General features: G+C 44.2%; 1 protein-coding gene across 3 annotated transcripts in view; it reads right to left on the bottom strand.

The window, feature by feature from the left end:
* Positions 1 to 27,186, bottom strand: part of AHCTF1 (AT-hook containing transcription factor 1) — a 258,110-nt gene that overhangs the window by 36,702 nt on the left and 194,222 nt on the right. For 2 of the 3 annotated variants that reach the window (XM_073545119.1, XM_073545120.1), the window contains exons 26-30: positions 19,578 to 19,679; positions 19,192 to 19,393; positions 18,800 to 19,000; positions 18,215 to 18,596; positions 2,360 to 2,456 (exon numbers count right to left, since the gene is read on the bottom strand). In XM_073545119.1, coding sequence (XP_073401220.1) covers positions 2,360 to 2,456; positions 18,215 to 18,596; positions 18,800 to 19,000; positions 19,192 to 19,393; positions 19,578 to 19,679 — 984 coding nt within the window. The remainder of the gene's footprint in view (positions 1 to 2,359; positions 2,457 to 18,214; positions 18,597 to 18,799; positions 19,001 to 19,191; positions 19,394 to 19,577; positions 19,680 to 27,186) is intronic. The other variant, XM_073545122.1, reaches the window with a different exon arrangement.

Below are 27,186 nucleotides of genomic sequence, written 5' to 3'. Positions count from 1 at the left end.
CCCGGAGGCCCCCGGCAGCTCCATTGCTGCGATGCGTTGGCCTTCGGGAAAATGGCCGCTGGGGGCAGCGCATGCTCAGATTCAGATCTCGCCCCGAGATCAGAATCTAAGCTTGCGCGGGCTCCAGCGGCCATTTTCCCAGAGGCCACCGCATCGCAGAAATGGAGCTGCCACAGCCACTCCCCAGCAGAGCCCCCCACGCTCCACAAAGAGGAGCCGCCGCCGACCCCAGCACAGAGCCGCAGATAGCACAGCTACCACCAATGAGGTAAAAGGGGGAGGATAACTCCAGTTACACCTTCTCTGTGAGACGCCCCCTCCCTTCGTCATTGGGACCACTCCCCCACCATATGCAGATTGGTCTGCACCCGGCGTATAAGACGACCCTGACTTTTAAGATGATTTTCAGGGGTTAAAAAGTTGTCTTATACGCCGGAAAATACAGTAATTCACACCTTTGGACATATAATGAATAAGACTTTCATACAACATGTTAAGCTGTCATATGTGTAATTTGTCTAGCAGCGCACATAAGTCCAAGAATTTTATTCCATAAAGAGATATGTGTAATTTAGAACATATCTGGATACTATACTATTTTATAATTCAGTTTAAAAAGCAACACCAAATGTGTGGAAACTGTCTGAAACACCTGAAAGTAAAGAGCTAAAGAGGAGCACTTTGCTTTCCTTATCTGTTCATTTTAGTACCTTATATACTCCTGTATTATTCGACCCCAGAATAAGCCAAGGCACCTAATTTTGTTACGAAAAACTGGGAAAACTTATTGACTAGAGTATAAGCCAGGTATGCATTATCCCTGCATCCCCATCCTGGTATGCACGGCCTCCTCATCCCTGCCCTTGTATGCATGGCTTCTCATCCCTATCCTTGTATGCATGGCCCGCCCATGAGAAAAGCATGAAAAAACAAACCACCTACTTTACCTTCCCTGAGCACACTCGCAGCATCTTGTTCCGATGCCAGCAGCTCCTGCAGCCGGCCGATCACATGTCCCCGCTCATTAAGGTAATGAATATTCACCTCGCTCCACTCAGCTGGACACGTGATCGCTGGGGCTGTAGGAAGTTGGGACAGGATGCTGCGAGGGCAATCAGGGAAGTAGGATTTTATTTTTATTTTTTTACCGCTGCTGGAAGTCAGCGACTGCGGCATTAACTGTGCGTGCTATAAGAGAAATGAATATTCATTGCCAGTGCAGTGAATATTCATTTCTCTTTAGCAGCGGACACAGTCGCAGCCACCGGCTCAAGCCTCCTGTGACCTGCTGCTCCGCCGCTCCCCCGCCAGCTTCCAGGACAATGACTTGTGTATAAGCCAAGGGGGTGCGTTTTCAGCACAAAACATTGTGCCGAAAAACTCGGCTTATACACGAGTATATATGGTAATCACATTTTTGTTCCATTCCTTTGCTCAATTGCATGCATGCATTTCAAACAGGAATTTGGGTATGTGTACACGCTTAGGATTTGCAGCAGAAAATTCAGTTGCAAATCCTGTATTAACAAAAAAAATACTGCATAAAGTACACGAGTTTCGCTGTGTTTTTGTTTTTTTTTTTACACGAGTTTTTGTTGCAAAATTTTCCCTATCATTAGTAAAAGTGAAATCTGCAGCAAAAACACAGGAAGAATTGACATGCTGCAGATGTAAATCTGCAAGGAAAAATTAAGCCACGTGTGCATGAGACTTCAGGAATCTTATTCACTTTGCTGGTACTAGGAAATCCTTCAGGTTTTGTGACATAACAGAGCAGAAAAAAACACGACAAAACTAATGTGTGCACACACCATTCCAATTTGGAAAGTTCTAATAAACTGTCCTCCGGATTCATTATTAGATTTGAGCGAATGGGTTCGCAATCAGTCGCCAAATCTGAATTTGACATATTCGTGCCATATTGGTACCTTAATTGTGCCGAATTTGTGTGTGATGATAGATTCTGAACATATTTATTTCTACTCCCATTGACGTTCAGCTATGTTCGGCAAATATTGCAAAAACAATAATCCGATCATAAATCGGAACTAAATTATTAAAAATTCGCTCAACTCTTCATTATAACCCAAAAAAATAATAGCTAAAACAGGAACTATAGTTAGTAATCGGACTTCAAATTAGCTGGTAGTTACCGTATATAGCCAAAACTCTAGTATAATAGAAAACGTAAGGGAAAACCGCTCTACAATATGTTCATACGAACAAAAGTTCCACAAAATGAATATTAACGTAGCACATCACTCCTCAACCTGTGGTCGGTGTACCGCATGCTGAGCCAACACTTTCCCTGGGGGGTACTTAGCTTGTGAATAGTGAAGATATTATAATTCACCGTTACCTGTCAACTAGCGGAACAGGTTCTTGAACAAGCGTTAAGTTCTGTAGTACTTCTGGATCTTTTTCGTGCACAAAAATATCTTCGGTATTTAGATCTTCTGAAATAGATAAAAAAAAAAGTTTAATTCAGAAATTTAAAGGGGTTGTCTGGTCCAAAATGATTAATCTGAGGTCACTTTATGTGATCAGTAGAGTTGAGTGAAACAGGTCGGTCAGATTCAAAAGTCGTCGACTTTCGCCAAAGTCGGGTTTCATGAAATGAAACCCGACCACAGTGTGAAGTTGGCATGCGGTCGGCGAGCCAAGCGACAAAGTCGGGTTTCACAGAATGCTTGCACGTGACTTTTTTCAGCCAATGAGAGAAGCGTAGCTGGAGTGGGAGTGAAGAAAGGGAGTGAAGAGAGGGAAGAGAGAGAGTGAAGAGAGGGAGTGTAGAGAGGGAGTGAAGAGAGGGAGTGAAGAGAGGGAGGAGAGAGAGATTTCGCTGCCTCTAGGGTTAAAATTCATGCCAGGTGTGTTTACAGTCCCCCACTCACTGCCGACTTTTCTCCCCATTGACTTGCATTGGGTTTCGTGTTTCACGACTTTTCCCTATAGTCGGCCGATTTCTTTCGACTCGACTTTTGAGAAAGTCTTGTTTCATGAAACCCGACTCGACCCTAAAAAAGGCAAAGTCGCTCATCTCTAGTGATCAGTGCCGTGAGGTCATGGGAGTTGGAATCCATTTTGGTTGAGTGAGTCGGCATAAAATCGACAGACTCCCAAAATAATAAATTGGGTACAGTATTTAAATGCAGTATTTGCTGAATATTTTTTTCATAAGAGCTTGGTAAAGTTATGAAATGTCCTATAAGTGTCTGTTCTATTCTTGATCTAAGGATCTCTGCTTTTAGATAAGATGAATCTGTGCTGTACTTTATTTACATGCTCAGTAGTTAAGCTTCTACTCTACAGATCCCAGCAAAAAGGCACTGATAAGGAATGCCTGCAGCCCTGCACTCATCTTAAGAACTGCTAGCGTGAACAGGAAAACAGGATTAAGGCAGGTACTTCATAAAGCATATCTAAATTTTCAATAAAAGGAAAAAAATAGACAGCACTCAAATTAAATGTGAAAACAGTGGATACTTTACTGATCCTCAGGTGGCAACGTTTCAACGGTGACCCGGCTTTGTCACCGTTGAAACGTTGCCACCTGAGGATCAGTAAAGTATCCACTGTTTTCACATTTAATTTGAGTGCTGCCTATTTTTTTCCTTTTGTTAATTTGGCTTTTTGGACACTGCTGAATAGGTTTTGCACCTACTATATTATTTTGGTAGTGCTGCCCTTTTTTCTTGATTTAAATTTTCAATAAACTATGCATAAATCAATAGTCCAGTGTATGTTTTCTCTGTATGCTTCATGTTTTAGTTTGCTCTCATGTTTGGAGAGGATAGTTCAGGGACCCCAACCTGTAGCTCGGGAGCCACATGTGGCTCACGGTCCCACGAATTGTGGTTCGTGCCTGTCTGCCAGCTTGGTGCATTAGCTCCAGGTCTAGCAAACAGGAATGAGTACATCTCAAAATGGTGAATTTTGTGAGTAGCACTGCACAGAAGAGCAGATCTGGATGCACATACACTGGTCTTAGGGGTTTAGAGATGATTAGGTATGGTACTCTGGAGGGATGATACTACCTGTTAGAGGAAGTTCTTGAAGTTGGATGCGACAGTGTGTTGCGAGTATGGGAGATGGGAAAATACTGAATTGGGGGTATTGTGGGAACCCCTGGATCTCAGTGTAGTTCTTTGGAGTGATTTATGTGGAAAAGCTTTGGCTATGATTATACCTGTAAGGGCAGAGACACACTGTCGTATTTCTTGTGCGAGAATCGTATCGTAAACCTCGTACTGGCTGTCAGCTCTCCTGACCTGAGCTTGACAGCTACATAGTAATCCATCACGCTGTCATTGCTCAGATCAGGCGAGGTGCCGGCCAGTCCGTGCAGTGCGATGCGATTATCGCATGAGAGATACGGCAGTGTGACTCCAGCCCAATGGGGGCTTTGGTTGACACTACTTTGAGGGGGTGGGAAGCTGGATGTGGCTCTCTCTAAGATGAAAGTGGCTCTCAAGGTCAGAAATGTTGGGGACCATTGGGTTAGTTGATCTGATGACTCGTCATGTTCTTAGTTCCGCTAGCAGTTTCAGTTTCTTTCTGGGGTATGATTCAGCACAAACTTGTGCCCTCCCTCCTCAGACTGTGAAGCATTATGATATGAAACATTTACTGAGCTATACCCTGAGATTGAGGCTGTGTGCACACGCTGCGGATTATGTGCGGATTCATCCGCGCGGATTTTGTAAAATCCGCAGGTGAAACCGCAGGTCAAAAGACCTGCGGTTTTACCTGCGGATTGCTCTGCGGTTTTGCCCTGCGGGTTTTCATCTCCTCAATAGAGGAGATAGCAAACCGCAGGAGAACCCGCAGAAAGAATTTACATGTCAATTCTTTCTGCGGATTGAAAACCGCAGATAATCCGCGCGGAAAATTCCGCACCGTCTGCACTGCGGTTTTTGATTCCCATAGGGAATCATGGTACTGTACACCGCAGCAGAAACTGCTGCGGGTCCGCAGCGGCCAAAACCGCTGCGGAACCGCAGCAAAATCTGCAGCGTGTGCACACAGCCTCAAAGTTCAGAGTAAAGCTATCTAACATATATTAAAAAATTATAATTTGTCATCTATACTATTGATGTATGCAAAGTTTATGTGATCAGTAGAGTTGAGTGAAACACAAAGTTACAAAGTTTGTTTTATTTCTATCCAAAATTATACATGATTCCCTATTATTGCAGGAATTACAAATTATACTTTTTTTATAGGACAAAATATTGAGAGCAAATTTATATGATTACAAAATGCCTAAGAAGCTTCCTACTTGAGGAATTTGAGCATTTAGCATTAACTCAAGATAAAAAAAAAAAAAAGTGTGTGTCAGTGTATGACAGATGAAAACAAATGCTGTGAGCCCAATAAGTGCATACTCCGGCAGTGTTAAAAATGCTCCTGTGAGTGCTTCCAATATAAACCAAGGATTTTTGTGTACAAGATGTAAAATCCTTTTTTCCAAGCCACTCAATGGAGGACACAGGACCATCGGCATTATGCTGCTGCCACTAAGTGAAAACAAAAAGATTAGATCTACTCTGCAGTATACACCCACACACTGGCTCCAGCCAAACCAGTTTAGTGACAAAGCAGTAGGAGATCATAAACATCAAACAAGGGTACAACACATCAAACCAAAGAACAAACACAGTCATCAGGCTAACAGGGTGGATGCTGTGTCCCCCAATGAGTGGCTCGGAGAAAAGGATTTTACAGTGAGTACACAAAAATCTGTTTCGCCTTTGCCTCATTGGGGGACACAGGACCATGGGATGTCCCAAAGCAGTCCCTGGGTGGGAAACCGACAACAGATCAAACCCCACTTAACAACTGTCTAGAGATGTGTTACTGCCACCTGCAAGATCTGTCTGCCCACGCCTGCATAAGCGAAAGCCTGAGTGTGAATACTGTAGTGCTTAGAGGAAGTGTGCAGACTGGACCAAGTCGCAGCCTTGCAAACCTATTCCGCCGACACCTGGTGCCGAATGGCCCAAGAAGCACCCACCAACCGATTGGAGTGCGTCTTAATCCCTGCAGGGATAGGTTTGCCCTTGAGAAGGTAAGCCTCTTGAATAGCCTAGTGTATCAACCTGGCTATTGTGGACTTTGAAGCGGCGAGTCCCTTCCTGTGACCCTTAGGAAGAATCAATAAAGCGTCCGTCTTCGTACGGCGTCCTTCCGTGAGACGTACCTTCTGAGAGCCACCACCAGGTCCAGAGTGTGAAGAGCCCTCTCCTCCTGGTGTACTGGTGCCGGGCAAACAAGGGTAGGACAATGTACTTGATAAGGTGAAAGAAGGAGACTAGCTTGGGCAAGAAGGACGGCGACGGCCTGAGAACCACCTTGTCCTGGTGGAAAACTAGGAAAGGAGCTAGACAGGACAGGGCTGCTAACTCCGAAACTCGCCTGATTGACGTCACCATGACAAGAAAGGCGACCTCCCATGAAAGGTGGGTTAGCGAGACGTTTTGCAGCAGTTCGAAGGGAGTCTCCTGCAGCAGGGCTGTGGAGTCGGTAAGCCAAACCTGCGACTCCGACTCCTCAATTTCTCTTACACCGACTCCGACTCCACGACTCCGACTCCCACACATATTGCTTATATTTAAGCGAAAAATTAATTGTAGTACAATGTGAACCTCAGACATTTAATCATTTCTATGATCCAATAATCAAGATATTTAGATAGAACAGAATATATATTGGTGTACTACCCGGTTTTCATTCTTTTTGGTACAGATACGATATGGATAGACAGATATGGATAAATGGATAGATAGAGCAGATTTCTAATCTGCTTTTGCTATTGAAAACATTATCTATGAGCTCAAAAACCTTTCAGGTGATGCAGTTTTTTTAAAAAGATGATCAGCTTTTGCAGCTGAAAAACGTATCCTCAAAAAACACAGGAAAAACGCTGTGTGTGAATGTAGCCTTAGATCAGGAATATAACAGCCATTTATAGGACATTTCATAACTTTCCTAAACTCCTATGAAAAAATATTCAGCACATCCTGCATTGAACTACTGTACCCAATTTATTATATATTTTAGGAGTCGGAGTCGGTCCATTTTATACCGACTCCACCAAAATGAGCTCCGACTCCGACTCCACAGCCCTGTCCTGCAGGAGACCCAGGACAAAGTTAAGGTCCCAGGCATCCAACGGCGTTCTATAGGAAGGTACTACACATGGGAGACCCCCTGAATGAAAGTCCTCACCTGTAGCTTGGCAGCGATCCTGCTCTGGAACAAAACAGATAAGGCAGAGGAGCTTTGAGGGAGCTAAGCGCTAGGCCTGAATCCAGGCCTGTCTGAAGGAACTCCAAAATGGTGGGAATGGAGAAGACGAGAGGTGGACGACTGTGGTCTTTACACCATGCAAAAAAAGCTTTCCAGGTGCGGTGATAAATGCGTACCAATACAGGCTTCCGAGCGCTAATCATAGTGGAAACCACCTCTTGGGAGAACCCAGCTTGAGTTAGGACCTAGGATTCAACGGCAAGGCTGTTAAACACAGGGCCCCCGAGTTCAAGTAGCAAACCAGACCCTGGGAGGGCACATCTAGTCGATCCGGTAGTCTCCAGGAAACATCGACGACGAGATGCACCAACTCTGTGTACCACGCTCAGCGTGGCCAGTCCAGAATGACTAGGATCACTGAGACCCCCCTCCTCCTTGATCTTCCTGATGACCTTCACAAGTAACAGAAGTGGGGGAAATACGTACGGAAGACGAAACTGACGCCATGGAAGAACCAGTGCATCCGCCCCAAAGGCTTCTGGATCCCGGGACCGAGATATGAACTTTAGCACCTTGGCGTTTCATCTTGATGCCATCAGATCCATGTCCGGAGTCCCCCAGTGATGACAGATCTGTTGGAAGACCTCCGGATGAAATGACTACTCTCCCGCGGCGAGACCCTGACGGCTGAGGAAGTCTGCTGCCCAGTTTTCCACGCTAAGGATGTGAACTGCTGAGATGACTGAGTGGTTCCTCTCGTCCCAGCGAAGGACGTATTCCACCTCGCGCATTGCCGCCCTGCTGCGGGTGCCCCCTTGAAGGTTGATAAATGCCACAGCTGTGACGTTGTTCAATTGAATTCGGATGGGATGACCCACCAGGAAATGATGGAACCGCCACAGGGACAATCGGATCGCCTGAATCTCCAGGAAATCGATCAGAAGGAGCGACTCCAGAGGTGGCCAGTGCCCTTGGGCCGTGTTGTGACGGAAGACAGCGCCTCAGCAGAGAAGGCTGTTGTCGGTAGTGACCACCAGCCATTGAACCGGAAGAAAGCATTTCCCCTGGGTGAAAAAACGTAGTTACTTACCGATAACGATGTTTCTCAGAACCCACACCAGCGCCACGGAGAGAGGGGTTCTGCCCTTCAGGGACAGGATCCTACAGATAAAAGGGCGGTACCTCTCCTCCGCCCCCAGTTGGTTACAGAGCATCAGAGGGTCTCCAGGTTAAACATAAAAAATATATAACATTATAATATTGCTTATTATCAAAGCATACCGTGCCTATAAGAAAACACTCTACGAACAGTAAAACGTGCTCACCGGACCGGGGGGGGGAATAAGCGGGTGCTGTCATGGGTTCTGAGAAACAGTTATCGGTAAGCAACTACGTTTTTCTCTCTTACCCATGACAGCACCACGGAGAGAATTACAGACACTAGTAGTTTAGGGAGGGACCATGGCCTGAAAGACCCTTCTCCCGAAGGTCAAGTCAGACTTGGAGGCTAAATCTAACCCATAGTGCCTGAAAAAGGTTGAAGGTGATGACCAGGTGGCCGCCTTACAGATCTGTTCTATCGATACCTCAAATCTCTCAGCCCATGAGGTCGCTATTGTTCTTGTGGAATTTGCTCTCAATCCTTCCGAGATGGTATTTCCACTGGAAGAATAGGCTAGGGCAATCGCATCCCTTATCCACCTTGCCAGGGTAATCTTGGACACAGAGTCCCTTCCTGGGCCCCTGGAAACACATACGAGGAGTCAAACTGAACTCCCTCTACTAACCTACTTATGCCCGACAGTGCCATTTCAGTGTGTGGTTCCACCATTACTCCCCAGCAACATGCCCGCTGTCTTGGGGTCATACTTGATTCTGAGCTTTCATTCACCCCCCACATCCAATCACTGGCTCGCTCTCGTTACCTGCACCTCAAAAACATTTCTAGAATTCGACCCTTTCTTACTTTCGACTCTGCAAAAACTCTTACTGTTTCTCTTATTCATTCTCGTCTGGACTATTGTAACTCTCTACTAATCGGGCTCCATCTTATCAAAATGTCCCCTCTCCAATCTGTCCTGAATGCTGCAGCTAGGATCATATTTTCCTCACCAATCGTTATACCGATGTGCGTACTTTGTGCCAGTCCTTACACTGGTTACCCATCCACTCCAGAATTCAGTATAAACTTATTACCCTCACCCACAAAGCACTCTATGACTCACCACCACCCTACATCTCCTCCCTCATCTCAGCCTACCACCCTACCCATGCCCTCTGTTCTGCTGATGACCTGAGGTTAACATCGTCAATAATCAGAACATCCCACTCCCGTCTCCAAGACTTTTCATGTGCTGCACCAATTCTTTGGAATGCACTACCCAGGTTAATAAGTTTAATCCCCAATCCCCACAGTTTTAAGCATGCCCTTAAAACACATTTGTTCCGACTGGCCTATCGCTTCAACGCATTAACCTAAATATCCCTGTTTGGCTCATCCAAAAATGTTTACCATAACCAGGTTCCTCGCATCATGTTCGCACATGCTTTATGCATTTAATAGCCCTCTGTGTCTGTACTGTTACATATCTAGACTGTTACTGGTTCATGTAGCAACAGAACACCCGATTCTTACACTATGGCTGGTCCGAACAATAAAAGCAATTGTTACCATCCACCTTTCGTGTCTCCCCTTTTTCCTTATAGATTGTAAGCTTGCGAGCAGGGCCCTCATTCCTCTTGGTATCTGTTTTGATCTATGTGTTTATGGTATGCTGTAATGTCTATATTATAGAGGGGACTTCTACAGACAATAAAGTGCTGCGGTATATGCCGGCGCTATAGAAATAAAATTATTATTAACCTTCCTTCCTACACCCCTTGGTGGCCTCTAGGAAATGAACTAGGCATCTCTTCCCATCTAGGGTGTGAAATACCTCTTCTACCCTATTCCTAGGATTTGGGCAGAAGGAAGGAAGGACTACTACTTTGGACCTATGAAAATGCAATGCTACTTTAGGTAAGTAGGCCGGGTCAGGCTTTGGATGACTATCCTCCAAAATTTTTGTAAATGGTGGCACCGCAGCTAGAGCCTGAATATTGCTCACCCTAAGGGCCGATGATAGTGCTACCAGTAGAATAGTTTTTAATGATAATATTTTTAGAGGTGCTGACTCAATGGGTTCGAACGGGGAACCGGTTAGCACAGATAGCACCAAATTCAGATCCCACGATCGTAATTTTTGACTAATTATCAGCCTAGACCTAGCTGCAGCTTTAATGAATCGTGCTATCAATGGGTTACCTGCCACATCATGTTTAAATAGCGCGCCTAAAGCTGCTACCTGTACTTTTAATGTACTGACTGCTAAACCTTGTTCTAGGCCTTTCTGTAAAAATTCGAGAATTTTAACAACCTGGACCCCATCCTGGACTCTTACCCCGGAGGTGGACAGGAATTTTTTCCAGGTTTTCCCATAAGCCTTTGTCGTGACCAGTTTCCTACTTTTAAGTAGTGTATTAATTAGGTTCTCCGAAAAACCCCTTCACCTTAGGAGTGTCCTTTCAAATTCCATGCTGATAAATGAAGGTTGACGGCCCGAGGGCGAGATATCGGTCCCTAAGATAGTAAGTCTGGGAGATCCGGTAGGAGCCAAGGATCGTTGATCCTCAGCCAGGAGAACCAAGTTCTTTTTGGCCAAAAAGGGGCTATTAATATCATTCTCGTTTTATCCTCTCTGACTTTCCTTATGACTGCAGGAATGAGAATGATTGGGGGAAAGGCATATGTCAGGTTCTGGGTCCATGGAAGCATAAAGGTGTTCAGGGCCCGAGGATTCCCCCTGGGGTCTAGAGAACAGAATGCTTCCACTTTTTTGTTTTTGAAGTCGCCAAACAGATCTATGTCCGGGGTTCCCCACATCTTTACAATCTGCCAAAAAATGGACTCCTTTAGGACCCATTCACCCTGCCGCAATTGAGTGCAGCTCAAAGTCTGCTTTTTGGTTTTGTCCCCCAAATGTGTAATGTGGAGGGATAGCAGATTTTCCTCTGCCAGACTGAGCATTTTGGAGGAGGCATCCATTAGGGCTTAGGACCTGGTTACCCCCCAATGATTTATATAGGCCACCGTCACTTGGTTGTCCAAGAATATGCGGATGTGATGACCCCGTAGCGAAGGTAGGAAGCGTGATAGTGCATATCCTACTGCCCCAAAGTTCCTTCTGGTTTGAGGAGGCTTCTAGTTCCTGACCTCCCCATTCCCCCTGAGCCACCCTGCTGTCCATGTGTGCTCCCCATTCCGTGGGACTGGCATCCATGGTGATTATGCGTGATATTTTTGTTACCCAGGGGATCACCTTGGATAGGTTGTCGGTATTTTCCCACCAGGCTAGGGAATGAATATTTTTCAAATCTAAAGTTATATGACCCTCTAAGTGACCCTTTAATACCAACTGACTTGCTAATGTGTCCCATTGGAGATCCCTTGAAGGTAGCTGCGCCAGCAGTGACATCACTTTTCTTAGTGTCATGGAGGGGTTCTGCATTGCTCTTGCAACTAACTGCGCAATTTTTTCTTTTTTGTGGTTTGGGAGGCCGCATTCTTGCTTGTTTGAGTCCAACGTGAGCCCTAGAAACTCCTGCACTTTGCTGGGCTCCAGCCTTGATTTTTTTTTAGGTTTAGAAGCCAGCCGAAGTTCTGTAGAGTGTCCATCACTCTGTCCCTCTGTTTGCAGTTTTGGGCAGAGTTACTTGCTATTAAGAAATCGTCCAAGTATGGGATTATTAGGATGTCCTGCTAACTTAGGTGGGCCATCATCTCTGCTACTAATTTTGTGAATCTGCATGGGGCTATAGATATTCCGAAAGGAAGGACTCTGTATTGAAATTCCCTTATCTCGCTCTCTATGGAAACTGCTAGCCTGAGGAATGTCCGAGAGTCTTTGTGAATGGGGACGTGATAGTACGGGAACAGAATTTTGATAGTGGATTTGATTGATTCCATTTTGAATTTTTGACATATCAGTTTAGTTTCCGTAAATTTATAATTCTTTTATATGTGCTGTCCGGTTAGGACACTAGAAAAAGCGGGGAGTAGAACCCTTTGCCCATCTCCTGAAGGGGAACCTCCTGAAGGACTGCTTTCTTTAGTAGATTTAGGACCTCGCATTCTAGAGCTTTTTGCTCTCATGTAGAGGATCTTCGTGGAGTTAGGCTACTTTCACACTTGCGTTTTTTTGCGCTGCATGCGCAGTGCAAACGCACATAAAAAACGCATCATGCGTTTGTATGTGTTTTTTTTGTGTTTTTGCGCATTTTTTAAAAAAAAAAAAACCCGCATGCGTTTTTTGCACTGACGTGCGCATTACCATGCGCACGTCAGCACACCCAAACTACAATGTGTTTTTGGGTGAATTTTGTGCGCATTGCGTGCACATGCGTTTTTTTGAGACAGGTCAGACGCACAAAAAATGCAGCAGGATGCATTTTGTGCGCCCGGGCGCACACTACAAAAAAATGCATGCGCATACAAACACGTACAAACGCATATCTATGTGCACCCATGTAAAGTATAGTAAAAAAACGCATGCTTTTTGGCGCAAAAACAGCGCAAAAAAAAACGCAAGTGTGAAACCAGCCTTACCACATATTTTTGAGGTGGGAGAGAGAAAGTCTATCCTCAAGCCAGACTCGATCAGATTCAATATCCAAGGGCTGTTTGAGATTTTCCTCCAGGTCGGAAGGAAAATGGTTAATCTTCCCCAACACCCTGGGCGAACTGTCACTTAGAGGATTTTTTGTCCCGGGAAGAGCTGCCGAAGAGGAAACCTCTATCTCTCTTTCTCCCCTCATCCCATCTGTTCTGTTCCCTTGATGGCCTTTTACGAAAAAACTTTTTTGTTCCGAAAAGGACCGTTTAAACGCCACAGACCCCAGGTTCGGAAAGCCCTTTTTCTTATCCCCCGCTTTCTGGAGGATATCATCCAGTGTCTCTCCGAATAAGAATTCTTCTTTGCATGGGATTGAGCATAATTTCATTTTAGTTTGTAAGTCCCCTGGCCAGCATTTAAGCCACAATGCTCTCCAAGCTGCGTTCAATAGGGCTGCTGCTTTAGATGTTATACGGACTGAGTAAGCCGATGAATCCGCCAAGAAGGCCGCAGCCCCCCTCATCACTGGGATAGATTCTAGAATCTCATCTCTTGGTGTGCCCTCCCGCAGTTGTTTCTCGAGTTGATCAACCCATATCATTAGGGCTCTGGAGGTACAAGTTGCTGCTATGGCCGGTCTAAAGTTCCCCCTGCTGATTCCCAAACCCCCTTGAGGAAGGTGTCAGCTTTTTTATCTAAGGGGTCCTTAAGAGTACCCATGTCCTCAAAGGGGAGGGCGAAATTTTTTGAGGCCTCAGCCACGTCAAGTTTCGGGGCCTTGTCCCAAGATGTGGACGCCTCCTCATCGAAGGGATATTTCCTCTTAAGGGAAGGGACCGTGGAGTTCTTCCTATCCGGCTTCTCCCATTCTTTTTGGATCAGGCCCTGTACGCTCTCATTTAGCGGGAACATCCTGCGTTTCTTTTGGCCCAGGCCCCCGAACATTATGTCCTGAACCGACCTATCAGGACGAGGGTCCGACACCCCCATGGTAAATCTCAAAGCTTTTACTAACGACCTTGTCTAGGGTAAAACAATGACGCCCCCCGTTTCCTCGTCTGAGGATGAGGAGAAGGAGTCCGATGTATCAGAGTTAATTTCACCCGATGTAGAGGGATCTGATTGGGAGCCCACTAAGGTGTCCTTTTTTACTTTATCCCCGTTTTAGAGATGTAAGGGCACTCTGAACTTCTGATCTAATTACGGCTCTAAGATCAGAGGTGAAATCCGGGGTTTCCTCGCAGAGCACTTCTTGTATACAAGATTCACAGAGCTTCTTATCCCATGATTCTGGTAAGGCTCTGTTACAAGTGGGGCATTCCCTGTTCTTCCTTTTCCCCCCTTCTTTCTTTAATAAGGGAAAAGAAGCCTATTACAATGGTGAACATTCTCGAAGATCACTCATCAGATGGTTGGGGTCGCAGCTACTAGTTCGGGAGGTGGAATCAGGTCTTATATAGGATGATCCCCCGATGGTGACTTGCTCCTTGCAGCTGACCTGCTGTGCTTCGTGGAGTGACTACTGGATCAGGTGTCTCGCTTGTCCCGGTCCTTCTGCCAGTGGTGCTGCTGCTGGTCGCTATCCTCCATTTTTCACAGGACGCTTCCAGCCAGGAGCATTTTCGGGTCTCCATTTTTAAATTTCCTGGAGTGTGATGTCACTTCCTCCCATTCTGCACCGCGCTTACCGGGGAGAGCGCACCACGCATGCGCCGACTCAGAGCCCCGGAAGGCATCATCTATTTCCGGGGCATCGGCCATCTTGGTACACCTCTGTACCATGGCGTTGCCTGCGCATCTGCCCCGGGTCCTTGCAAGCCTCTGCCTCCTATCCGAAGAGGTGGCTCCGTCCTCCCTCCCGCTCACCCACAGACTCATCGGCCCCAGCAGTCGTGGCTTCAGGCACCGCACCGGCCGTGACAGGGACCTCCCCGCTGCTAGCATCCGGACAGGTCGGCCCTGGATCTTCATCAGGTACCGCTGTACCGTAGGTCACCCGTCAGGGACAGGAAAGGCAGTTCCATGCTGAGAAGGAATATTTTCACAATTTTCAAATATTTTGGAAATAGTTAATTTTTTGTAAGTTGGTACTTCATTACACATGGCATAAGGAGGCAACACTTTCTTTCAAATTCCATATATTTCCAAGATGGCAGAGGGTTGCATGTGAACACCTACTGTTCTTACTGGAATCATACAGTAGCAGGCTACATTGGTAAGTAGATTACTATTAAGTAGCAACATGCAAAACTTACGTTCAGTAAATATAAAAGAATTACTGTTACGAAACCAAAATACTATAATATCTGGTTCTGTAAAATTATTGCACATATCCATTGTAGACATTTCTCAGTAACGTAAGTTACCAAAAAGATAAAAAGTTTTGGTAGGATTGAGAACTAAGCATAAATTAAGTTGTAACTTGCAGAGTTCTTATATTGCATAATGTAAGTATTCACTAAGTTTCATGTTGCTGCTAAAAGTTTCAGTTTCTGTATGACGTAAACTTATTGTAACGCAAGTTACCATCAGCCTTGTAACGCAAGTTACTTCAGCTTTTCAATGTAAGTTACCTGCCTTTCAATTTTTGGACAACACTTACAGTCAGCTTTTTGAAATAATTAAATACTATCATAATTTTGATGTTCATTTTACTTTATAAGGTCATTAATTGTATTTTTAGAGTCACAATGCCATTAACGCCAGCTGAAAAGATGAAGAAACGAAAATCCGCAGTAAATCAGGTAAAATTGCAGGTCATATTACCTGCGGATTTAGCCAAATCCGCAACGTGTGCACACACCCTTAATCTTGCCCTCCCCCAGAAACCCAACCAGACCCCACAAGCGGGCATTAACCCGGCACCCCAACCAGACCACACAAACACGGGGGTAATGCACGCTTGTGGGGTCTGGTTGGGCTCACGGAGAGGGGGGATTAATGCATTCTTGTGGGTCTAGTGGGCTCCTGGGGGGGTTTAATGCACGTTTGTGGGGTCTAGTGGGCTCCTGGGGGGGTTAATGCATGCTTGTGGGGTTCTGGTGGGCTCCTGGGGGGTTAATGCACACTTGTGAAGTCTGGCTGGCTCCTGGGGAGGGTTAATGCAGGGCCCATCCAGACCCCGCAAGCGTGCATTAACCCCCCTGGGGCCCAACTAGACCCCAAAAGCATGCATTAATCCCCCCCCCCCGGCTTTAGGCTATGTGCACACGCGGATTTTTCCATGCGGATCCGCAGGTAAAGTGACCTGCGTTTTTCCTGCGGATTGGCCAGCGGTTTTCCCCTGCGGTTTGACACCTGGACAATGGAATAGGTGTCAAACCGCAGCGGAATCCGCAGAAATAATTGACATGCTGCGGATTTCAAACCGCAGCTTTTCCGCAGGGAAAAATCTGCAGCATGTGCACTGCGGATTTGAAAACCCATAGCATAACATTATTCTGTACACCGTCTGCGGAACTGCTGCAAATCCGCAGAGGCAAATCCGCTGCAGGTCCGCAGCAGAATACGGAGCCTGTGCACATACCCTTATGCCTTTTTTCATACAGATTTTCATGCGTTTTTGTACATCCATAAAGCTAAATAAAGATTTGTTAAAAAAAAAAATTGTGATGTCATTTCCCTGTTCAACCTCTTCTTTTCCATTCTCCATTGAAGACCATAATATAATTACATACCATGTTCAAATTTACAATGTTTACACACACACAAAACAAATATAAGTGATTATATATAAATATATATTATTTACATTAATAAAACGGTACATAAAAAGTTGGAAGACACACAAACTCTCCTATGCAGAAGCATTAACATAATTAACCTACACATGCTGTAACAAAACAGCAACTGTCAGAAATATGCATGAAACTCAATCTGTTTATTTTTCAAAATTTTTTTTTATGAAATCGAATCAGTAAAGGCTAGGCACACCTCTGCGGGCTGATATTAATAGTCTGGGAAGGGGCCATGGACATTGGCACTTCCCCCAGGCTAAAATCATCAGCTCTCAGCAGTCTCAGAAATAGAGCATCTTATAGATGCGCCAATTCTGGCACTTAGCCTCGATCTCCCACTTGCCCTGTAGCGGTGGGAAGTAGGGTTCATATTTATGGGGTTGATGTCACCTTTTTTTGTCAAGTGACATCAAGCCCACAGGTCAGGAATAGAGAGACACCTTTCCATTACTAATCCTATAGTTATAAAACACACAGCCAGAATAAAGTCCTTTATTTGAAATAATCACACAGACTCCTTTATTTAATTCAAATTAACCATACTTATTGAACGCCTAATCCCCGACACCTTTGTCTCCTGCAAACAATCAAAAAATAATAAACCAACATACAATACTATCCTGTCCAATGTAGTCCATTTAATACAGAGTGTCCCATGGCGATCTCACGAGTAGAACAGTCACATCTGGAGATGCGACTGCTCTACCCGGCGATTACACTGACAGGAGGTAATCGCTTCCACAGTGTATCACTGCGCTCCTGTGAGAGTTCACTGGAGTTCATCAGCTCCGATGCTCTCACAGCACTACCGCTGTGCGAGAACTTTCTCACGCAGCGGTGCAGTAAGTGAGAGCACTGGAGCTGATGTACTGCAGTGAACTCACGGCAGCTCGATGATACCCTGCGGGAGCGATTACCTCCTGTCAGTATATCACTGGCAGCCGGGTGACAGACGTGGGACACTCTGTATTAAATGGACTACGGCGCACAGGGACTATATGTTGGTTTATTATTTTTGATTACTTGCAGAATACGCGGGCGTAGGGGATTAGGTGTTCAGTGAGTATGTATATTGTCTGTGAATATGTATGTGATTATGTCAATGTTTTGATTTTTTTTACAATTGAACTCAGGCGCCTGATGAGACTATTCTCCCATCATTGGCTCATGCTGTCTCTGTTATATGTGACAGCAGACATAGCCGGATGGGAGTAGTAGTCCCATCAGACGACGCCAAAGTACAATCACTATGGGCTGTTCGTCGCATGGGTACACACACACACACACAGACACCCGCATTCTCTGCCCACACACACACTCACTCACAGTTTAAGCTATGACTAAGAGCAGCATTGCCTGAAATGCGTCAGCTTGTTTTTATGATGCACTAATATAGGACAAGATTTTTATTCCATTTTCATCTCTTCCGTTCAATATTTGCATGAGCTGGACAAGTGAGTGATTTGCATCAATCTCTGCTGCCTCTATATTATGCTGTGTGTGTATTTGATGTGCTGTTCTATCTGCAATCAAACATGAGCACAGTACTTAAAGGACATCATGGATGTGACATACCTTTCTCTGGTGTCTCCAGGGCTTCCACAATTGGTTGGCGGACATCTTCAGTTACTACCACACTGTCCATCTCAGCCTGTGGCTGCTGTTCACTAACTGAAAAATTCACAGTTGTTGAATCCATCTTGTCCTCAAGCGTTGGAGCATCATGATACTCTAGTGCTGTCTGATCAGATCTTGCAGACACATTGCTTGGATCTTTGCTAGCCTCAATTTTGCTTGGGCTTCCATCTTGAATTCCAGATGAAGATTCATCCATTTCATCATTGTCTGAATTAGCATCATTTTTGGCAAGCATAGCCACTCTTTCTGCCCACATAGTATCTTGACCAGACTTCAGAACAGGAGAGACTGTGGGCTCTTCTTGCTCAGTTGACAAAATCTGTTAGTAAAAGCATGATTAGTATTAAAAATAAAGAAGGGGACAAAACATCCTAGTGGAAAACTACTTAAGGTGTTGACCAAGAATTTTTTTTAATACAACCTAAAAAGGTGCCCAATTCATAAATGGTAAAAACAGTTTAATATATTTTCTTTAAGCATGCCCAAATCAAGTAAGACCACTATGCATGATTCCAGACCTACCCCTTTACTAAATTTCTTGCCGATTTGCTCCATAAAAGAGATTTTTGGTTCCCTGGACCTTAAAGGAGGTGTAATTGATCTTCCAGGGGAAACTGAAGGAGAAGCCAAAGGAGTTGTGCGTGCACTAGACCTTAGAATAGACTGGGGAGTGCGTGCAATAAAGTCAGAAGACCCTGTGCTTGCCATCAAGGCTTTAGCCTTCTAAAGAGATACACAAACATAAAAAAAAACATTTTACTACAATAAGTTTTGCAGTGCATGAACAAATTGACAGACAGTAGGACAATGGTTATGACTCAAAGCCAGAGTAATTAATGAATTAGTGTATAGAGCTTATGCGCTGCATCATAATCTCAATTGCTAAACTGAAAATGTATTATGCTGACCCCTACCTTTACCACCAGAGGTGTCTCCAGCAAGTTAAATTCAGATGCTCTGGAAAGGTTTTTTAACTGAGTAGATTTGAGAAGACTTGATTGGACAGGGCTCGAAGTCAGCAAAAAAGGTCTGCAAGGTGTTTTGTAACTGACATTTGCTAAATCTGTGCCAAAGGAGGGCTCTGCCTGGATAGGGTGGACGAGAGAGCCCAATAATCTGTAACACATAAAGCAACAGTTTACAAAAGGTATGCAAATTAGAGATGATAAAAGAGGTTGGTTCACACAGGACATAATGCATTACGAATAGGTAGCCCATGTGTGTGTGTACAAAGCAATCTAAAAGCACAGTAAGGATCAGCATTAAAAAGTTGTGTTCTTTTATTCTTTTCAACACTAACCCAGAGTCTCTTCTAGTTTTCGATATTGGGGTACCAACAAAAGCATCAGGTATTTCCATTTCAGCCTCCTGAGAAACTGGAATTGGGCTTTCATCTGTGAAACTAAAAAAAAAGCAAAATCACGTTCAGATATTTCACTCTCTAATAGGGTTATGAAAAGGAAAAGTGAGTAACCCCTTCATGATGGAGCCTTTTCATTTTTGCGCTTGTTTTCCGCTCCCCTTCTTCCCAGAGCCATAACTTTTTAAATTATTCCGTCAGTATGGCCATGTGAGGGCTTGATTTTGCGGGACAAGTTGTACTTTTGAACTACACCAATGGTCATATCGTATACTCAAAAACGGGAAAAAAATTCCAAGTGCTGTGAAATTGCAAAAAAGTACAATTCCGTAACAGTTTTTTGGATTTTTTTTTACCATATTCACTAAATGCTAAAATAGAATTGTCATCATGATTTTCCAGGTCATTACGAGTTCATAGACACCAAATATGTCTAGGTTCTTCTTTTTTTTTTAAAGTGGTGAAAAAAAAATCCAAAGTTTGTTAACCCCTTAAGCCCCAAGGGTTGTTTGCACGTTAATGACCGGGCCATTTTTTACAATTCTGACCACTGTCCCTTTATGAGGTAATAACTCTGAAACGCTTACATGGATCCTGGTGATTCTGACACTGTTTTCTCGTGACATATTGTACTTCATGTTAGTGGTAAAATTTAATTCAAATAACTTGCGTTTATTTGTGAAAAAAAAACGGAAATTTGGAGAAAATTTTGAAAATTTTGCAATTTTCCAACTTAGAATTTTTATGCCCTTAAATCACAGAGATACGGCACACAAAAAACTTGATAAGTAACATTTCCCACATGTTTACTTTACATCAGCGCAATTTTGGAACCAAATTTTTTTTTTGTTAGGAAGTTATAAGGGTTAAAAATTGACCAGCGATTTCTCATTTTTGCAACACCATTTTATTTTTACGGACCACATCACATTTGAAGCCACTTGAGGGGTCTATATGATAGAAAATACCCAAAAGGGACACCATTCTAAAAATTCACCCCTTAAGGTGCTCAAAACCACATTCAAAAAGTTTATTAGCCCTTTAGGTGCGTCACAGGAATTTTTTGAATATTTAAAAAAAAAAAATGAACTTAAGTTTTTTTCACAAAAAAATACTTCAGGTTCAATTTTTTTTATTTTACCAAGGGTAACAGGAGAAATTGGACTGCAAAAGTTATTGTGCAATTTGTCCTGAGTACGCTGATACGTGGGGGGGAACCACTGTTTCGGCGCATGGCTGAGCTCAGAAGGGAAGGAGCGCCGTTTGACTTTCTCAATGCAAAATTGGCTGGAATTCTGATCGGACGCCATGTCACGTTTGGAGAGCCCCTGATGTGTCTAAACAGTGGAAACCCCCCACAAGTGACCCCATTTTGGAAACTAGACCCCCCAAGGAACTTATTTAGATATGTGGTGAGAACTTTGAACCCATAAGGGCTTCACAGAAGTTTATAATGTTCAGCGGTACAATTAAAAAATCATTTTTTTTCCACAAAAATGATCTTTTCACCCTCAATTCTTATTTTTCCAAGGGTAACAGGACCCTAAACGTTATTGTGCAATTTGTCCTGAGTACGCTGATACCCCTATGTGGGGGTAGACCACTATTTGGGCGCATGGCAGAGCTCGGAAGGGAAGCAGCGCCATTTGACGTTTTTGGCTGGAATTGAGATCGGACACCATGTCGCGTTTGGAGAGCCCCTGATGTACCAAAACAGTGGAAACCCCCCCACAAAGGACAGCATTTTGGAAACTAGACCCTCTAAGGAACTTATCTAGATGTGTGGTGAGCACTTTGACCCCTCCAGTGCTTCACAGAAGTTTTTAACGCCCGGGCGTGAAAATAAAACAATCGTATTTTTTCCACAAACATGATCATTTAGTCACCAATTTTTTTATTTTCCCAAGGGTACCAGGAGAAATTGGACCCCAAAAGTTGTTGTCCAAATTGTCCTGAGTACGCTGATACCACATATGTGGGAGAAAACTACTGTATGGGCACACGTCGGGTCTCGAAAGGGAAGTAGTGACGTTTTGGAATGCAGACTTTGATGGAATGGTCTGCGGGTGTCATGTGCGTTTGGAGAGCCCCTGATGTACCTAAACTATTGAAACTCCCGACAAGTGACTCCATTTTGGAAACTAGACCCCCCACGGAACTTATCTAGATGTGTGGTGAGCACTTTGAACCCCCAAGTGCTTCACAAAAGTTTATAACGCCCGGGCGTGAAAATAAAAAGATCATTTTTTTCCACAAAAATGATATTTTTGCCCCCAATTTTTTATTTTCTTAAGGGTAACAGGAGAAATTTGCCCCCAAAAGTTGTTTTGCAATTTGTCCTGAGTAGGCTGATACCCCATATGTGGGGGTAAAACACTGTTTGGGCGTATGGCAGAGCTTGGAAGGGAAGGAGCACCATTTGACTTTTTCAACGCAGAATTGGCTGGAATTGAGATCAGACGCCATGTTGCATTTGGAGAGCACCTGATGTGCCCAAACAGTGGAAACCCCCAATCCTAACTCCAACCCTAACCCCAACACACCTCTAACCCTAATCTCAGCCCTAACCCTGATGGGAAAAAGGAAATAAATACATTTTCTTTTAATTTTATTATTTTTCCCTTACTAAGGGGGTGATAACGGGGGGCTTGATTTACTATTTATGGCGGATTTTATGTTTGGCAGCTGTCGCACACTAAAAGACGCTTTTTATTGTAAAAATAGTTTTTGCATCACCACATATTGAGAGCTATAATTTTTCCGTATTTTGACCCACCGAGTCATGTGAGGTCTTATTTTTTGCGAGACGAGCTGACGTTTTTATTGGTACCATTTTTGGGCACGTGACTTTTTTGATCGCTTTTTATTCCGATTTTTGGGACGCAGAATGAACAAAAACCAGCGTTTCATGAATTTCTTTTGGGGGGTGCGTTTACACCGTTCCGCGTGCGATAAAATTGATACAACGGCTTTATTCTTTGGGTCAGTACGGTTACAGCGATACCTCATTTAGGTCGTTTTTTTTTACGTTTTGTCGGTTTTATGCAATGAAAACTATTTTATATAAAAAAATAATTATTTTTGCATCACTTTATTCTGCGAGCTATAACTTTATTTTTTCGCTGATGATGCTGTATGGCGGCTCGTTTTTTGCAGGACAAGATGACGTTGTCAGCGGTACCAAGGATATTTATATGCGTCTTTTTGATCGCGCGTTATTGCACTTTTTGTTCGGTGGTATGATAAATCATTTTTTGCTTCGTTTTTTATTTTTAATTTTTAAGGGGTTCGCTAAAGGGGTTAACTAATGGGACTGTTTTATAGGGCAGGTCGTTACGGACGCGGCGATACCAAATGTGTACTTTTATTTTTTTTTTTATTTCCAAAAAATGAATTTATTGGGGTAATTTTTTTTTTTTTGTTTAATTTATTTGGCGATTTTTAAAAAATTATTTTAACACTTTTTTTTTTTTTTTTTAACTTTATTACATTGTCCCAGGTGGGACATCGCTGATCTGTCACATCACAGATCACTGTGACAGATCAGCGATCTGTCACAGGCAGTGCAGCAGGCTTCCTCGTGCCTGCGCTTTGCAGGCACTGAGGAAGCCGGCTCCCTGCAGGACCCCGAAGGTCCCTGTCGCCATCTTGGATTCGGGGGGCCTGCAGGGAAGGAGCCCCCCGCAGCAGCGCTGCACATTGCGCTGCCGTGGGGGGCTCAGGGAAGCATGGAGGGAGCCCCCCTCCCTGCCAATGCTTCCCTTTAACCCCCGGTACACCGCGATCGTGTTTGATCGCGGTGTACAAGAGGTTAACGTGTCGGGGGCGGTCCGTGACCGCCCCTGACACATTGTGCCGGGTGTCAGCTGTGATAGTCAGCTGACACCCGGCCGCGATCAGTGGCGCTCACCACGTGGGCGCCGCTGATCGCTATGACGTACTATCCCGTCCCTGGGAATTAAGTCCCAGGGCACATGGACGGGATAGTACGTCTCATGGCATAAAGGGGTTAAACAAAAAAAGTGACATATTTCAAGACCCGTAGCATCTCCATTTTTCGTGATCTCGGGTTGGGTGAGGGCTTATTTTTTGCATGCCGAGCTGATGTTTTTATTGATACCATGTTGGTGTAGTTATGATCTTTTGATCGCCTGTTATTGAATTTTAATGTAATGTTGTGGTGACCAAGAAACGTAATTCTGGCGTTTTTACTTATTTTTCTCATTACACTGTTTAGTGATTGGGTTAATTCTTTTTTATATTGATAGATAGGGCGATTCTGAACGCAGTGATACCAAATATGTGTATGTTTGTTTTTTTTTGTCTTATTTTGAGTGGGGCGAAAGGGGGGCGATTTGAACTTTTATATTATTGTATATTTTTTAAAAAATATTTTTAAAGACATTTTTGTTTTACTTTTGGCATGCTTCAATAGTCTCCATGAGAGACTAGAAGGTGCCATAATGCGATTGGCTCTGCTACATACAGGCGATAATCAGATCGCATGTATGCAGCAGAATTGCTGACTTGCCATGTGCGCTGGCCACTTGGTGGCGCTCACAGCAATCCGGCAGTGACAACAATAGACGTCTGCTGGAGACCTCCGATTGTCATGCCGACCCATCGGTGACCCACGATCACGCGACGGGGACATCAATGGGCGGAATTTCTGGTGCGCTTGCCGGAAACGTGAGTTAAACGTTGCATTTAACAGGTTAACAACTGCGGGTGGTTTGCAATTCCACCCGTGGCTGTTGCGGGCAGAAGTCAGGCTAGTTTCACACTAGCGTTTATGAGCGCAGCGACGGCCGCCGCTAAGCCCCCCCGCCGGTAGCTCCGCCCACCGGCGCATGACGCTGCATGCGCCCTGCGTCCCCTATCTTTATCACTGGGGGCGCAGGCCGTGCGCAGTATGCGTTTGGCGGCGCATGCGTCCTTTTGACGGTGCGCCGACCTGCGCCAAACGCAACCTGCTGCAGTTTGGTTGCGTCGGCGCACCGTCAAAAAGGCGCATGCGCCGCCAAACGCATACTGCGCACGGCCTGCGCCCCCTGTGATAAAGATAGGGGACGCAGGGCGCATGCAGCGTCATGCGCCGGTGGGTGGAGCTACCGGCGGGGCGCGGCAGGGGGCGTGGCGGCGGCCGTGCGCAGGCTGACGCTGCGCTCATAAACGCTAGTGTGAAACTAGCCTCAGCTGTTCAAAACAGCTGACATGTGCTGGTAAAGATGTGGGCTCAGTGCCGGAGTCCACATCAAAGGTGAGGACACGACATTACTAGTACGGCGCATGTAGTGAAGGGTTTAAAGAGTTTGTTCACAAATGGATAACCCACTATTAAATTGTCCCAGAGTGCTGCACAAATAAAAAAAAAAAAAAATCTATTTTTGTGTGTATTTTTTATACTTTATCATTTCCTTTATTTTATTTACTCTATACTTTATTTTCTACTCCATTTCTTTTACCGCATGTCTTTTTTCCTCTACCTTTGCATTCTATGGTTTCAATGCATTTCTTGCTTCTTTTTCCATTAGCCACTCTTTCCCACATATAACTCATTCCAAATATCCTTATTCACATACACAATCCCGTAAAATAACTTAATCTCTCTCCTCCAACAGGATGATCTCACTGCGGGGGGGGGGGGGGTGGGGGTTATCATCTTAAGTGACTACTTGGAACATACTGTAGTTATATGTCTGTCACCTCTGGTCACGTGACCTCCACCTAACGCTCGATTAAAGAGACAATGTTTTGGTGGAGCGCAACGTCATTTCCGATATACTGTATATATATATATATATATATATATATATATATATATATATATATATCACACGCCTTATACATGGTCCGGCCCACATTATCAGCTTTCTTTATAAAGTAGCAGATAACACCATTATATTAGCGCTACACCCACAGCACCGTTGTCACAGGCACTGTTCTATGTATTCCCTCTGTCCTGCAATCTAGTAAAATGTCTACTTATTCTTGGCTTCATGTGTTACAGCCAATTCTGAATAATGTGATTGGCACAACCCACAGCAAGTTACAAAAACATTAATTTATATGATACACTGTAACTTATGGGATTTATACCCTACCATGGCATTAAAATACTCAGCCTCACTATTCAATAATCTACAGAGTTACAATAGGTGATTGGATGTAAGAGTATTGTACTTTAATTGTTCTACTGTATCCCCAAGGAACTGGGAAATAGGTCATTACATTTCTTTGCATCACATGCATATACTATATGTGTATGTTAATTTTTTTTTATGCCTTATTTGTTCAATTTTTTATTATTTTTTTGCTTTCTTTTGTATTTTCCAGTATCTGATAAACATCTAATTTTAGACAGAAGTGTCATAATTTTACAGTGGATTGCTTATCCAAATAAAAAGTTGTTTATTAAATTTGAGTGGAATCCCACTCGAACACCCAAGAAGCAGGAGTACCACGCATCTTCACGTCTCCTGATGTCACATAGCTGCTGCAGTCAATCAGTGGCTGCAAATTGACAGCAGCCTTCACATTTCTATCCTGAGCAGAAGAAACACTGTTGTTTTGCATGGATGTAATAATGAAAATTTAAGTAAATCAGTGACTTGCATCATTCACGAGACATTGCTTGCCAAGACATCGGCGGAGAACACAGAATCGATGAGAAATGCTGGTCCAGGAAGTATAGAATTTTTTAGTTTACGCAGCACTCTGGGGCAATCAAATAGTCAGTCCTTTAATAGACAACCCCCTTAAGCAAGACTTTTGTTTTAAACACATCAGTTAAAGGGGTTTTCAGACAATGGAAAAAAATATACATTTTTAATGCATGTATGCACTTAAAATATACATTACAAAAAACAGGATTTTTTGTTGCTTACCGTAAAATCTGTTTCTCGGAGCCTTCATTGGGGGACACAGGAAACCATGGGTGTATGCTGCTGCCACTAGGAGGCTGCCACTATGCACATAAAAAAGTTAGCTCCTCCTCTGCAGTGTACACCCCACCGACAGGAACTAGAATGTTCAGTTAGTGAGAAAGCAGTAGGAGAAGCAATCTGTAAAAGAGGTAGAAACCACAGAAAAAACACAATCTCAAACTGTAACAATATAATACAGAGTTGTTCAACTTGGGAGGGTGCTGTGTCCCCCAATGAAGGCTCAGAGAAACAGATTTTACGGTAAGCAACAAAAATCCTGTTTTCTCCATCACTTCATTGGGGGACACAGGAAACCATGGGACGTCCCAAAGCAGTCCCTGGGGCGGGAAACAGCAGAAAACTCCAATCAGGATGAAGCACTCACCTTCGTTACCTACAAGGTGCCCTGCAAGGTCTTTGTACCCAAGCCGGCCTGCGCCGAAGCTAGGCCTGAGCTCTGAAAAACCTTGAGGACAAGTGAAAGGCAGAACATCGCCTTGGAAAGGTGCCGGGCGGAGGCTCTAAGAGTACCGCCAGGAGGAGCACCCTGCCCGGGCAGGGTGCATCTGAATCTAGAAGACTGCAGGCTTTTTTTTTTTTTTTAAAGGTTGCAGAAAATGCAC

This window comes from Dendrobates tinctorius, unplaced genomic scaffold (assembly GCF_039654945.1).
Source record: "Dendrobates tinctorius isolate UK_male_01 unplaced genomic scaffold, ASM3965494v1 ptg000140l, whole genome shotgun sequence".
Lineage (NCBI taxonomy): Eukaryota > Metazoa > Chordata > Amphibia > Anura > Dendrobatidae > Dendrobates > Dendrobates tinctorius.
The sequence above is the reverse complement of the archived record's forward strand: the minus strand, read 5'-3'. Positions and strand labels throughout refer to the sequence as shown.